The following is a 13,822-nucleotide window of genomic DNA, read 5'->3' as shown; positions in this document are numbered from 1 at the left end:
CCTGAAGCCTGCAAAAAACGTCTGCGATTTAATCAGCTTGTGAAGCTGCAGTCTGGACAGAAAAGCCTGTCATCGCATCTGATTAATACACAGCAAGAAGATAGATAGGTCTTTAAGTACCACAAACACAATAGACAAATATATATATATACACACATATTATTTAGTCAGATAATGTGAAAACATACACGGACTAAAAAATTACCAATGCAAACAAGACAAACAGATGAAGTTAAGAAAAAACATCTAATTACCAACCCCAACAACTGCGCTATGACTACTAACCATGGGCCTATTGGGCCTGTTCAGAGTTGTCATACTTATTTTACTGTGGCAATTTCTGAACAGCATGGGTTAAAAATAGGCTAAAGAAAGTCAGAGTGAAGAATTTGTGTGCTGAAGTGTGTCAAGACAAAAAAGACACAGATTCAAAAGAGTAAAGAAAAAATGCAGCATCAAATCTCAAGAAGACGAAGAAAGCCCCAGCAGTTGTTCTGGTTGGAATTTTTGTGGTTTTGGTGCAAAAGTAGGATAAAAACAAAAGCTACAGAAACATGTATGCTGACAGCTGACTTTATGGTTTGGCTTATAACTGTGATAAATAAGTCAAAGTGTGGAAGGATTTCTTTCATACTACTCCACAAGCTTTGTCACATTTGTAAGTGGGACATGCTGCAATCGAATGCAAGAATTTCATAAAGGCTGGCAATAAAGGTGTTGGATATGCTATTTTCAAAAAAAGAAGAAAAAAAGTAAGATATGGCCATAAAAACATAGTCAGGTTTTTCAGCTGCATGACAGATTCTTAAATATAAGGTGCTTTTCCATTTAAGGCGTTTTGCTCTTGCCAAAACATACAGTTACATGAACAGATAGATCACTATATAATGCATATATGATATATATGATATATATTAAATATATATCATGGTCATGGTTTTGTAGCTTTTGCTATACCCTGGTGGAAATCTGTGAAAACAGACATTACTAAGTGTTTCAACCAGACAATACAGAAATATTGAACCTAAACATCAAAATAATACCAAAGTTCTAATAAGCTGGATCTAACTTTAATCACACCACACAGTGCAACCAATAAAAGCATGAAAATCACATTACAGTGAATATAAAAGCTAACATTTATATCAAAGCGAACAAGTTGCATACAGAGTGCTGTCAATGGCAAACAGTCAGTCAGACTAGTTAATGGAAGCTGAAACAGGAAGGAGTGCAGGAAGTGGAGGAGTAATCATTGCATGCTACTGGAGGATGGAAAGGGGGAAGGGAAGGAGAGAGCAGTCTCTGGCATCAGCTTCAGAGAGGATAGGGGGTTATTTTTAGAAAGCCCAACAAACCAATATGAATACAAGAGAGCATCGGGAGGGGCGCTGGCCTGTCTCAGTTCACCCTGAAATTCTCCTTTTGTTAACCTCTTGTTTCTGAGCAACAGTCAGACACATCCTAGTGACATGATCTAAATGTCTGCTGCTGATACTGATGCTGACATGTCTAATGTGACATCATGGGAGATGAAAGGTGCTCAGGGGGAGGGCACATTAAAGGCAGAGAAGGAGAGATAAGTTGAGAGAAAATGCAGTGAGTAGCATTGGATCTTGTAAGGCTTTTCAGGGTTGGGGTGGCAAGAACATAAACCGAGCTGACCCATGTGTCGTTTCTGCAGTTATACCAGTTTTCCTGTGAACTGATCCTTATGCTGTGCTAAGCTAGGCAAGGCTAGGATCTTGGAAAGACAGGTAAAGAAAAGAGGCAGTGGGCAGAATTGGAGGGAGATGCAGCAAAAAGGAGCCCCTTTACCTGATGCTGTTGCCAGGGGGCTGCCTGATGAGGCACGGGGACTACAGGAGGATGGAGCACTAATGGAGGAGGAGGTGGAGGGGGGGTTTATGGAGGAGGGGCTACTGACAGTGGTGGCAGAGCTGATGACTGGGGGGCACTCTGAACATGCTGCTGTTGGATGCCGCTGAGGGCCCCGGCCAGGCCCTGGGGAACGGCACGGGGGGCAGGCACCCACCTGAGAGGCCGTCAGGGCTGGGACCAGGTCCAAGGCCGGTTTTGGCGGCAGCTGGGGTGTGGCTGGTTTTAACCCAGCCCCAGGGGTGCGGCTGCTGTCCCCCACTCCCTTGATGGGTGGATGAGGAGGAGAAGGTGTCTGGGAAAGCCCTGGCTTTTTGGGAGGTATAGGAGGAGGGTTTCCCCTGTCGATCCTAGCCACCGTGGGAGACTTGAGGCCAATAGGGTGGCTCAGGCGGCTGGGAAAAGGGCCTCCCTCTGAGGCAGAATGGGGCAGGCCTGGACGCAGGGGTCCAGTCCCTCCTGCAGGAGGGCTGGTGAAGCGTGAGAGGACCTGCGTGACGGTGTGACGTGCTTGCTGCTTGGCAGCAAAGTTATCGCGGTTGGTGGGAGAAAGGTCACGAGCTGGAGGACTCTGGGATGCCGTGCCATTTTGGTCCTGTTCCTGGAACTTGTAGCGGGCAGCCTGGACACGGGGACTGACCCCGCTGGGTAAGCCGTGGGGGGCATTGCCCTCTGAGCCATTTTCTGTCTGTGCCAGTCCTCCTGAGCTGCTGTGGACGATCCCCCGGCCAGTCGTCTTTGGCAGGCTCAGGCCCACATAGTTGGCAGGGGTTGGTTTGACAGGTATAGTGAGAGGGGACTTCTTAGGACCCTCCACCTCTGTGGGAGGCAGGTCCGTTTGGCAAGACGCTGTTCGAGAACTAATGGGCTCTGTAGCTACAGAAACAGACGTCAGAGCTTTAGGTTTGGGTGGCGTACTGGTGGCAGCAGCAGGTTCTGGTCTACTAGCAGCAGGCAGACCAGCTCCATCCTTGCCTTCACCCCTTTCAGTCCTGAGCTGCTCCACCTGCTGCCGCAGACTCAGGCTTTCTGACTCCTCACGGCCCAGCCTTGCACGCAGCTGTTCACGCTCCGTGTCAAACTCTGACAGCTGCTTCTCCATCTTTGCCTCCATCTGTTGGCTGCGCTGGCGCTCAGAGCTCAACTCCTCCTGGAGTCGGCCAGAGGTGCGACTCTCCTCATCCAGGCGAGCCTGGAGTTCATCAAAGCGCTGTGACTCCTCTACGACCCGTGTGGCAAGCTGCTTGCACTCTCGGACTAGCATCATGACAATATGCTTGTTCTTCTCACGCTCATCCTTCAGCTGTGCCGTCAGCTTGCGGTGCTCCTGCTCTAAACTCTGGAGCTGCAGTTTCTCCATCTCCAGCTGAAAAAGAAAAGAAAAGACACACGAGGTCTGAGAGCAGTATTACAGATCACAGACATTATGGCTGAAACTTGAATATATACACAATAAGAAACCAAGAAAGAAATCACGCTAAGTAATTCAGGTTACATGTGTGCAGATACAAGAGGATATAATTTACCTCTACAACGTCTTTAGTGACAGTATTACCACTGGGCATGTGACATAATGACAATTCACTGACATCTTTAAAATAAATCAGTTGCGATCAAGCATACCACAAAACTCACAGATTGTATGTGCTGTACAAGCTCAGTAAGCGTCACACGTATGTCAAATATCCAATCCCCAGCTCACACCTCACCAGCACCATGTCTTTGTTATGATCTTATAAAGCAATCTGACACGTCTTTTAATACCATAGTAAACTTCAGGTTCAAATAGCTGAACCTGAATTGAAAATCCAACTGCTTACATTCTGAGGCAATGCAGCACCTCAATTGCAAATGCATTAATAAATCAAACAAAAATTGAACCTTTTTTTTTTTTTTTTTTTTTTAAGGAGAACAGGGAACATAGTTTAACCCAGATTAATCAAATCAGCCAGACAAAGTAGCTGAATTAAAACAGACAGACAAGACAGGTCTTATTCCTCTACAGGGTGGTTGAATTTATGTGTCTCTATGTCAGAGTCTCTACACACGGTTGAATTTCGATGACTTGTCAGACCAGCGGCCTCTATATCTGGAGCATCGCTGCTATTATTAGCTCAGAGTTGGCTTCACAGGGGGGGCTTAACTGGGGCTCTCGACCCAACTGACCCCATCTCTCTAACAAGCCCCAAACAATAGAGCGGACACTCTGCAGCTCCTATCCCAAGTGAGACCCCTCCCAGCCTTAGCTAACTCCTTCACTCCTGCTGTTCCAAACCATCAGGGAATAGATATCACCACCAGCTGATGTTGAGGAGAAGTAAGGGCTTTATAAGCAGGAGGAGAGCCAGGGGAATGCCAGTTGTTACTCAAAAGGAGGTGTTACGACTAGCTGTTAATTGGGTGAGGATTATGTCTGCTGTAAGTCAGCCTAATGCCTCAGAAAAACATTTAGGAACGCTGTACATGTCGAAACACACTGGGAGGACTAGATTAAAACCATTTGTGGGATTAAGATAACTCTGTAATATGCATGACTCCATGTCTCCGATTAAGGACAACTTGAAAAAGCTACAGTCTTTTATTATATTCATTTCTAAATGGTTTGGCGTATTGTAGACAATGGTGTAACAGACAGAATACTTTGCAGATAGAAAACTTCCCAGCTTTAGATTTCTTTAAATTCCAGATTCAGAGACTCACACCCCACCAGCACCATACCACACCAAGTTTTACTGTAGGTGTGATTTTCAATTATCTTATAGATTGTCTATGATGATTTTTTAAATTACTGCTATTGCTAACAGCACTCTTAATGCAAGTGGGCTACAAAGAGTTTCCAGACATTTTATACTATGCCTACAGATGATACAAATTGTTATGTAAAATCTCTTTATACAGGTTAATGGTGGTCCTTTAAAGTGGCAGTAGGGTGTTAGTTGTAGGGTTGGATAGGGTCTTTCTCCAACTTCATGACTGATTCATGGAGAAGGAGATAGCAGGACTTGGGGATTGCCTTTATTATTCCCATGAACAAGTTCAGAGTGTGTTATGTATTAACTGCGTGATTGTCTTCAGCTTGGCTAAGACCTCATGGATAATTCAGTAGCTTACTCACAGGAGGACAACAGAAGTGGAAACAGACGGAGGGGATAAAGATAGCACGAACTAGCCAGGTGAAATTCACTCTACCCAGCAACCAGAAGATCTCTCCAAGCATGCTAAGCCTGTGTCTTTTAGCAGTGCTGGTTTGTTGTTGTGTCACTGGTCATTTTAAGAGTTCCAGTGAAACCTGCCTGACACATTTGCTGATTGATTGTTTGGCTACAACTGGGCAATTAGTGGTGATATGGTGATTTATTATACACCAAAAAGAGTACACAGCTTCCACCTTAGAAGAGGATGCGCTCTTCTAGTACGTTGCACCAAAAATCATAATGTAGCACCACAGCAACTGCAAAAAACTTAAGGAACAAATCTCCATTTCACCAATTTATATTCACCGTGTCAAATGAGAGTACATTGCTGTCTGTTGTTGCTTCTTTTATATTTAAGTGTGTTTTGGGGGGCTAAAAAGAAGCAAAACCGCTGTAGTTCAAAGTCATACAACCATGTTTCTCAGCAGTACTGAGAGTGGTTTCACAGGTGAAGTGGTGCACTTTCTGTTTTCAGGCCAAACTGTCTTGTGAGAATATTAAATCTGCCATGTGATGCACTGTGCAATCCTAAGAAAATAACCATAATTTTCAGTTTTACTCAATTCCAGAAGACTCTGCAAACCTAACTGTAGAGAACACTACAAAAATGGTACATTCCAAATCAAAATACCAGTCTTGGCATTGTGGTACAAATCACATGGTTAATTAGGAGATAGGTGAACTTTCTGGCGGCTCAATCACTCAGTCCGCATTTCTTATTGTTCTGTAACATTTCTAAAGGCATAACCAAAGAAACCAAAGAGCTTTACATGGTGAAGAGATGCAGTATCCATAAAAGTTCGGTGCAATTTACTTATTTGGGACCAAACTAGACGCAGAAAACCCACGACAAGTAAGTGATCCTTTAAAATAAGACCAGAGTGGACTGAAATAATTTATTTTAATTATTTCTATTTATTTAACCAAAATATCACCAGAAGCTATTCTCCTGCCCTTTCATAAAAACACTTTTTTTCACCAGTCCTTTTGACATGAAATTTGACCAAAAAACAAACAAACAAACTTCATTGGTCTTTTAACTTTTTTGCAAAATTTTAAATGGCTTTAAATTCTGGGAAATTCTATATTATTCTAATTCTAATAAAATATATATTTTTTTATTTACTTTTTTGGTTGAGCTTTCCAGCAGATGGCTTCACAGTATCTTCTCATAGTTCACTGACTGGCAAATCAACCTGAGAATCCGAAGATTTTAAAAAGTTTGCTGTACAGCTGGTGTGAAACTGTTCTTCTGAAAAGCTGCCTTTGATCAGCGCCGAACATGCCTACAGTTACTGTGCCTATATAACTCGATCTTTGGTCTACCTGTCCAGAGAACATAAATTGTTTGTCTGAATCTTCTTTGGCAAACTAAATATTGGTTTCACAGTTACCTGCAGGGCATGTGATGACACTGGGGCATTGTGAGACTTCTTTTTGCATTAAACCATCTGTTTTTTGGATGAGTTTCCTGTCGCAGCCAGTCCCAGCCAAACAGATACTTTTACTGCAATCCTTTTTTAATTAATTTGAAATTCCATTCACAAACTTTTCCTCCTTAAACCCCTAAAGAGAGGTTTTAAATCTTCACCTGATGACAACAAACACTTGTCAGTAACAGAGAAATAGTAAGACAACCTCTACATGTCACAGGTTACTTCTCTCACTTCCTTTGCTCCTAAACTGTAACATCTGATTTAAGATCTGGAAAATTCAATTTCTTTTAAAAGTTACCGTTTATATTTTTATGCCAAATAATTCAACAATCCACATATGGCTGCACATTAAGGATAACACACACACACACACACACACACACACACACACACACACACACACACACACACACACACACACACACACACACTCTATTTAGCCAGCTTTCCTGTCAAAACAGCGACTCCTACCTCTCCCTTCCTTCCACTCCTTCCTTCGTCCATACCTCCTCTCTGTGTATTTATGTGTGTGGTTACTTACAAAGGTTCAGTGTGGCTTCAAACTAAATCTGTATTTCAGGGTTCATGGACAGGACATACACTTTAACAGAGTATTTTCTTTATTGTTCACACACTCAGTCCTCCAGCCTCACATCTGAACACATATATGAGAGGAAAAAGAGAAACAGCGAAAATGGGACAGAGGGATAGCAGACATCTGGCTGCCCAGTTAATCAGGGCTTTCTAATCCTAAAGAGACCTCGAACAAACACACACTCAAATACACACACTGCATGTGCGTATATGAGTTTGTACACAAAAGCAGAACTGACACACCAGAAAATAGGTATTAGGTTTGCACACAACACAGACACACTGTTACTCCACTCTTCCCCCATTCATACAATACCCATGCATTCAGGAGAAACATTAATATACACAGACAAGCGTCGAATTTTCTCTTTCCCACAACTTCCTTTGGAGGATTTCAGCCTCAGAGATTTGAATTCTGTGTAAATAAACTCAATCTGTGGTCAAAGAGAAGATGCAAATAGATTTCATTAAACTTGACTGAATATAGCCACCTATTCACTACAATTTAACTTGAAACAAACATAAGCTCAGAAATTAGACATTTTGGAAAATGCGACTGACCAGTCTCTGCTACCGCAGCTACACGGCTCTAATGATGGTGGTGTTGGTTTTTCTGCTGGTCCAGCTCACAATGAAATATCTCAGTAGCTTGCAGTTAAATTCTCCAAACTTTCACCGTCCACAGGGCACGATTCCTGATTATCTTGGGTTTTTTCCTAGCAGCACAACTTCAGTTTATGACAAGATGATTTAAAAGAAAAAAAAATTGTGCCAGCCTTGGCTTCACTTGAAGACTAATGCTAAAAAGCAGTAATGCTAAACACTGCAGTATTATTGCTGGTAAGGCAATGATGTGAGCTCAGAGGCAGCTTAAGACATAAATATACTATTAAGTCAATGTAACAACATAGTGACTATTCATATCTTTCAGTCATATGACCAATGCAGAACCGATGACAAAACATGGTTTAACATACTAGAGCATTTGCTTCAAGACATTGTAGATCACCTCCCAACCAAAGAAAGTCCATGAACAAGCTACAAATTCTGACGCACATACAGCTCCTTCCATTTAAAGGCAAGAATTTTTTTTAATATCAAATCCAAAGTAATACTTTTGGAAAGGATACAACACAAATTTAATCAAAGCTTCTTTCACGCGTTCAGATTTAACAACCATTTGGCATTTTGGACACACAAACCTTGTAACTGTCTGGCAGCACAGGAAACACTGTTCTATGTGTTTCCCTCCTATAATGATTGGATATCATGTGACATTTATCAATGGGCAGTTCATGAACCTCTTCTAAATGAATAATGTCAACATTTGTTTGACTAATTATACAATAAGCGGTGCTGCAGGAAGCAACACCATAAATAAATAAATGCACTAGTTGCTCTTTAATCCATTTTGTTCCGACGCCATGCAGCAGCTGATAATCGTTCCAGTAGATTCAGTTCTCCAAAGCATTCTGCACAAGGACTGTTTACAAAACAAAAATCCAATTAAGTTACAGTAATTATTGTCAATGCCTGCAGTAAACATCCTGAGACGTTCAGCTTCCACTGTTGTGTCTGGTTGGGAGTTCTGGTTTAAAAAAGCAGAAGCGAAGAGATCGGATCTCATGTGAGAAATTAAATCTTTCCTTAGCAACCGTACAGGTGGAGTTTTAGTTTCACGGTCACAAGGCCATGCACTCTCTATTTTTGTTTTCAACTCCAACCTTCTCCACCAACAGAAATCCCCCCCCCCCGCAATGTCTTACCCTTTTCTGACGGCTTTCGGCAGCAGCCAGCTGGGCTGACATGCGTTCCTGCATCTTTCTGCAGTGTGCCATGACGGCCTCCAAGATGGAGATGGGGCTGGACCCTAGGGGACGCCGTTCCTTGTCTCCTCCGGGGACCCCGCCTTCGAAGTCCCTCTGAAGTGCCAGGTAGGGGTCAGTCAGGCTGTAGTGGCTGTACCGTTCTTGAAGAAAAACCTCCTTCCGCTGAGCCTGGAGGGGATATAGAAAAAAGCAGAAAAGGTGCTATTTAACTTGTTTACACTACATGAGTAAAATGATTTTGATGAAAAATAATATATAGAATGTTTCCAGGTTTTCAACCAGAATCACACATATAATCTCATACTGTAGATATGTTATAGAATTAGCGTACAACCAGAAAACAATGCGTTAACTAACAGTACTTTGAGATTGGTATAATGTAAGACAAAAACAAAAAGCCTTTGATAAGGAATGACGTTCTCTCCTTAACCTCATCCAGTGACCTAGATCAAAAGTGTACGTGTCGAAAAAGCACACGGGGTAACAACATGAAAGGCGTCAAACTGTGGATTATTTTCTTCACTTTGTTAAGCATTCCTCAACTTTATTTGGAGAGCTCTCTGCTACCCATGAGAAATTTATGTCCCAAAGAGGTTGAAGCTCAAGCAACACTGAAACTTTATTACTTGACAAACTCGTCTGGTCCCGTGGCCGTCATCAGGGTCAGTTTGTGTCCCAAACAAACTCACCCGTAATTACATTACATTAAATAACAGCTAACGAGGTGATTTGGAGAGCTCAAAGCTTTTACCAGTCCACCATTAACACCCAACCTACCACTACACAGTGCTTCAAAAAACAAAAAACAAACAAAACGAAACAAAAAAAACAACAAGCAAAATAAAAGGAAGCTCAGGCCATGCTGTGGAACTACGAACCAACCAACTCTTCCCCCCTAAATGTTATTACCCCAACCGCATGACTCCACAAGCATTCAGCACTGAAGCAGGCACAACTGCGCTCAGGTTACACTGGTACATGGCGATGGGAGATACCTCTGACCAGCTCGGAAGACTGTACACACAGGAGGGCTGTGGTATAATAAGAGAACACGGCTATACTGGCATGACTGTTTCCATTCTTAACTGAAAACATGGTGTCCCTTTGCAGTTACGTAGAAGATCCTTTGCTAACTACAAACTTCAAGCATGGCTGAAAATCTTTTCAGCTGCACACTCTAATGTTTATCATTCATCTTCCAGCTTTGGACTTCCAGTAGAATGTAAACAGAATGCTTAATGCTTCAGCAAATCAGCGTCCCAAGATAGCATGTCTTTCCAAACAGCATATGAATGCAGCAGACTCGTGATTGGCCAAAAAACAAAAACAAAGCTAACAGCGGTAGTAAACATCTGACTTGTTTTCAGCAAAATTTTGTCAAGTGTATACAGACACCAGGGGAAAAATTCACATTATCCGTCTGGGTGTACACTTTTGCAGGTAAAAAAAAAAAAGAAGAAGCTATCAAACAGAGCTGGCTGTACACACAGCAGGGGCAATGTGCTCCGAGTGAAGCACTAAAACTGCGAGTCTACACTTGTGTTGGGTTCAGTAGTCAGTGTGTACCTATGTTAAATTATTTATTTTTTCTAGTCATAGCCACAACTTTCCTGTTTACGTTACAGTTCATGCTAACATCTTTTTTGCCAGCAACCACCAGGCTGACCAGTTGCTCTTCATAGACTCTCATTTTGCAGTTGGACCGACCCTAAAGACTCAGTGTTTCCCAGCCACTGTGCTGCAGCACATAGGTGTGCCGTCAGAAATGATCAGGTGTGCCGCGGAAGATCATATGGTTCCACCTGATTAGTACTCTAATAGTGCTAATAATATATTAGTTAACAATACATTAGCATAATAGCTTGCATGCTATATTTTCAGAGAGGAATTTGTTTTTCTTGATGTATATTCCCCTGAAACAGCTCACTGCATCAAATCCTGCAGGTTATAGAGGGGAAACATCTTCTGTAAGATCCAGTGTTTTTCACGGCTTCTTCAAGCAGAATCTGGCATTTATTAGCCTCAGTAACATTACCCCTGTTGAACCGGTCTTCTTTCTGACCGAAAACAAATGACCATCGATTGGCCAAATACTGCCTAACCAAAATCCACTTGGCGGCAGTAAAGCGGCTGCAAACCTGCACAGACCATAAGTAGTTCTGAAAGAGTAATACATGTTTCAGGAATACACTGCAATAAAACAAAAGCCATCAGAGTTGGGTGAAGGTCGTCTTTCGATCTATAACATATAACTGAGTCAAGGCATTTATGAAGGACAAACCATTTGATGTGCTCTTTAAGCAAAAAGGAGGTGCCTTAATCTAAGATTTGAATTGCAGTTTTGGAATGATTTCACAGTCATGATTCATATTGATCAGCAGTAGAAAAATGGTGAGTAATTAATAACTAGGGTTACTTAAAGGGTTGGGACTTAAATTTTATGTGGGTGGAGGGAAAGCCAAGTGTGAGACAAAGCCACAGACAGCAGGGACAGAGAGGAATGAATGGCAGGACGGAGCTGCAAGATGCGTTTCCAAAGAAGGAAAAGTAAGTCTGCAGAGTCAAACAGTAACACGCTCACATAAAGAGCGCAGAGGATAGAGATTGATGGTCAATTCTAAGAGCGCTGAGGCAGGTCTGGATACTGATGGCCGACTGTGAGCAGGCCAATATAAACATGCCCCCGAGGAAAGGTAGGTGTGCGTGACAGAGAGGAAGAAAGAGCATGAGGAACCGAAGAACAACAACAAAAAGACCGTGTGGAAAGACTGGAAAGAGGAAAGACTTGAGAAAAAGCTGAATTTTCTCACAAACACTTCAAACATGAAGATAATACCTACAGGAATAATTTGCTACTTTCAATAAACTTTGAGTTGACATTAAAAACCACAATTATAACTAAAACAAGCAGTTTTCTGTATTTAATTTAATTCTAAAGTGTCTATAAAATGGTCCACAGCTGTTAAAAACTCAAAATTCATGTCTTTAACCTTTCAAAAATCAAAAATTCAAAAATAAACCATCCAGAACACAGAAATCAGCAAAGTGCAGAAAATGGCACCAGTGTCACATTCTTCAGTTTCCACACCAGAGGGAAGATTTTAGTTAAAATGGATGAATCTTTAAAAAAAAATCTTAGTAAAAATACTTATTACAATATATTTTCTACTCTCAAAAATCTTTATTGACATCAGCTGGGTGAGTACTCGGAGTTTTGACCTCATACCATAGCTGCTTATGCTCTGAAGCTACATAATCCAGCTTCAGTGAACGTATCATCTAAACCATCTTAAGGGAATCCATCTGTAAAGCTCAGCAAGAAATAATTAGGAGCAACGTAGCGCCATCTTTCAATTCAATTTTATTTATATAGCACCAAATCACAACAACAGTCGCCTCAAGGCGCTTTAAACTTCCCTTCACCTCTCAGGATCTCCCTGTAAATGCTCACATAGAACCAGGGGCCATTTAAGTCCAGTTCAGTCAGCGGCTCTTTATGCTCACATTAGGAACATTATTTATCAGGCTAAAGGTTTTTGGGTGGTTAGGTGAGCATTCCCATTAAATATGAGTAAACTATTCATTTCACAAGCCTCAACTTGAGAGGCTTGAGAACTCAAGAGCCGTTTATGATACGTGAGTAGTTCAACAACTTTTTCCTCAATCACCTCTGTTTTCCCTTCGTATTTAAACCTGTGAACCAGATCATCAAGATTTCCTGATTGGGGGCGGGGGCTCAGGATCGTAGGTCACCCTATTTACAGAGTCAGGGCTTGGACCAATAGCACGAATCCTTTGAGACCTCTTCAGCTGTCAAATGCTAAGCTCCCCCGAGGCTCTTAATTCCATAGATACATTGATTATCACAGGGAAGCTACGACATACAATAGGCTTTGAGGGGTATATGCTTTAGGAGCAAATCCATTGATAAAAAAATCTGTTTTTCTTTTCTTAAAAAAGATAAAAATTTAACCAATATGTTCTGGTCACCTGTTTGATAATGCTGATGAATAATAGTGGAGACAATATTAAACATATTCTTAGAATAAATGTTTGTAATAAACATGCTGAAATAAATTAATAAAAGTAGGGCTAAATCACCCTTGAACTGTAAGTTTCCAGTGACTTTAGGATGTAAATATGGCTAACATCCCTATATTTTAGTTACAGTACATGTCATGAGCCATACCCCTGAGGTTTACTAAGGTTTAAGATAACATGTTTATATATTCTGGTTTGGGAAAAACAGAGGGGTGATTATGCGCTAGTAACTCTAGAGTATTTACTAGTGTAGCATTGGTGGTATGCTATGAGTGAGATGTCAGTATTATTAGCATCAACCTTTATAGGCATGCTGCACTCGCTGGAAGATGGGGTTCAAAATTGTGGCCAGAAAAAGAAAGATGGTCTCAGAAGAGCAGTAGGGATGGACTAGAAGAGAGGGACGAAAAAGGAGAGTTGTAATGAATAAAAATCAGGGGAAAAAGAGAGAAACACTGAAGTGAAGGAGGGAAAGAAAAGATCTATTTGAAAAGAAATCTGGAGAGGGCAATCCAGACATTGCATGGTGGAGAAAGAAGCAGCATGTATTCTTGTGACTTGTGAATATCAAGTCAGCAGTTGGCTCCCAACTCAATCCATATAAAAAAAATAATAAATTCAAACAGAGGAGCTGTTCATGTCCGGAAGAACACACACAAGCATTAGACCAAAATAGAGGGATGTGCTTTGAGAGCACTTGATTTGAGTATGTGTTGCTTGAGATGCTGCTTAGCTCGGGAGTCAAAAAAGGGGTGTGATAAACTGATAAAAAACTACTTTTCACATGATTCATGAACACCTGGATGGGAGGTATATCCTAAAAGGCTTTTTTTCAATGAAAGGTTTTAAAAAA

General features: G+C 41.6%; 1 protein-coding gene across 1 annotated transcript in view; it reads right to left on the bottom strand.

The window, feature by feature from the left end:
- Window positions 1-475: 475 nt before the first annotated feature.
- Window positions 476-13,822, bottom strand: part of LOC102201476 (cortactin-binding protein 2-like) — a 51,579-nt gene continuing 38,232 nt past the window's right edge. Inside the window, exons 3-4 of the mRNA XM_005747648.1 lie at window positions 8,866-9,096; window positions 476-3,241 (exon numbers count right to left, since the gene is read on the bottom strand). Of these exons, the coding sequence (XP_005747705.1) occupies window positions 1,682-3,241; window positions 8,866-9,096 (1,791 nt within the window). The 3' untranslated portion in view covers window positions 476-1,681. The remainder of the gene's footprint in view (window positions 3,242-8,865; window positions 9,097-13,822) is intronic.

This window comes from Pundamilia nyererei, unplaced genomic scaffold (genome assembly GCF_000239375.1).
Source record: "Pundamilia nyererei isolate P.nyererei 1_Seehausen unplaced genomic scaffold, PunNye1.0 scaffold00201, whole genome shotgun sequence".
Taxonomy (NCBI): Eukaryota; Metazoa; Chordata; class Actinopteri; order Cichliformes; family Cichlidae; genus Pundamilia; species Pundamilia nyererei.
The sequence above is the reverse complement of the archived record's forward strand: the minus strand, read 5'-3'. Positions and strand labels throughout refer to the sequence as shown.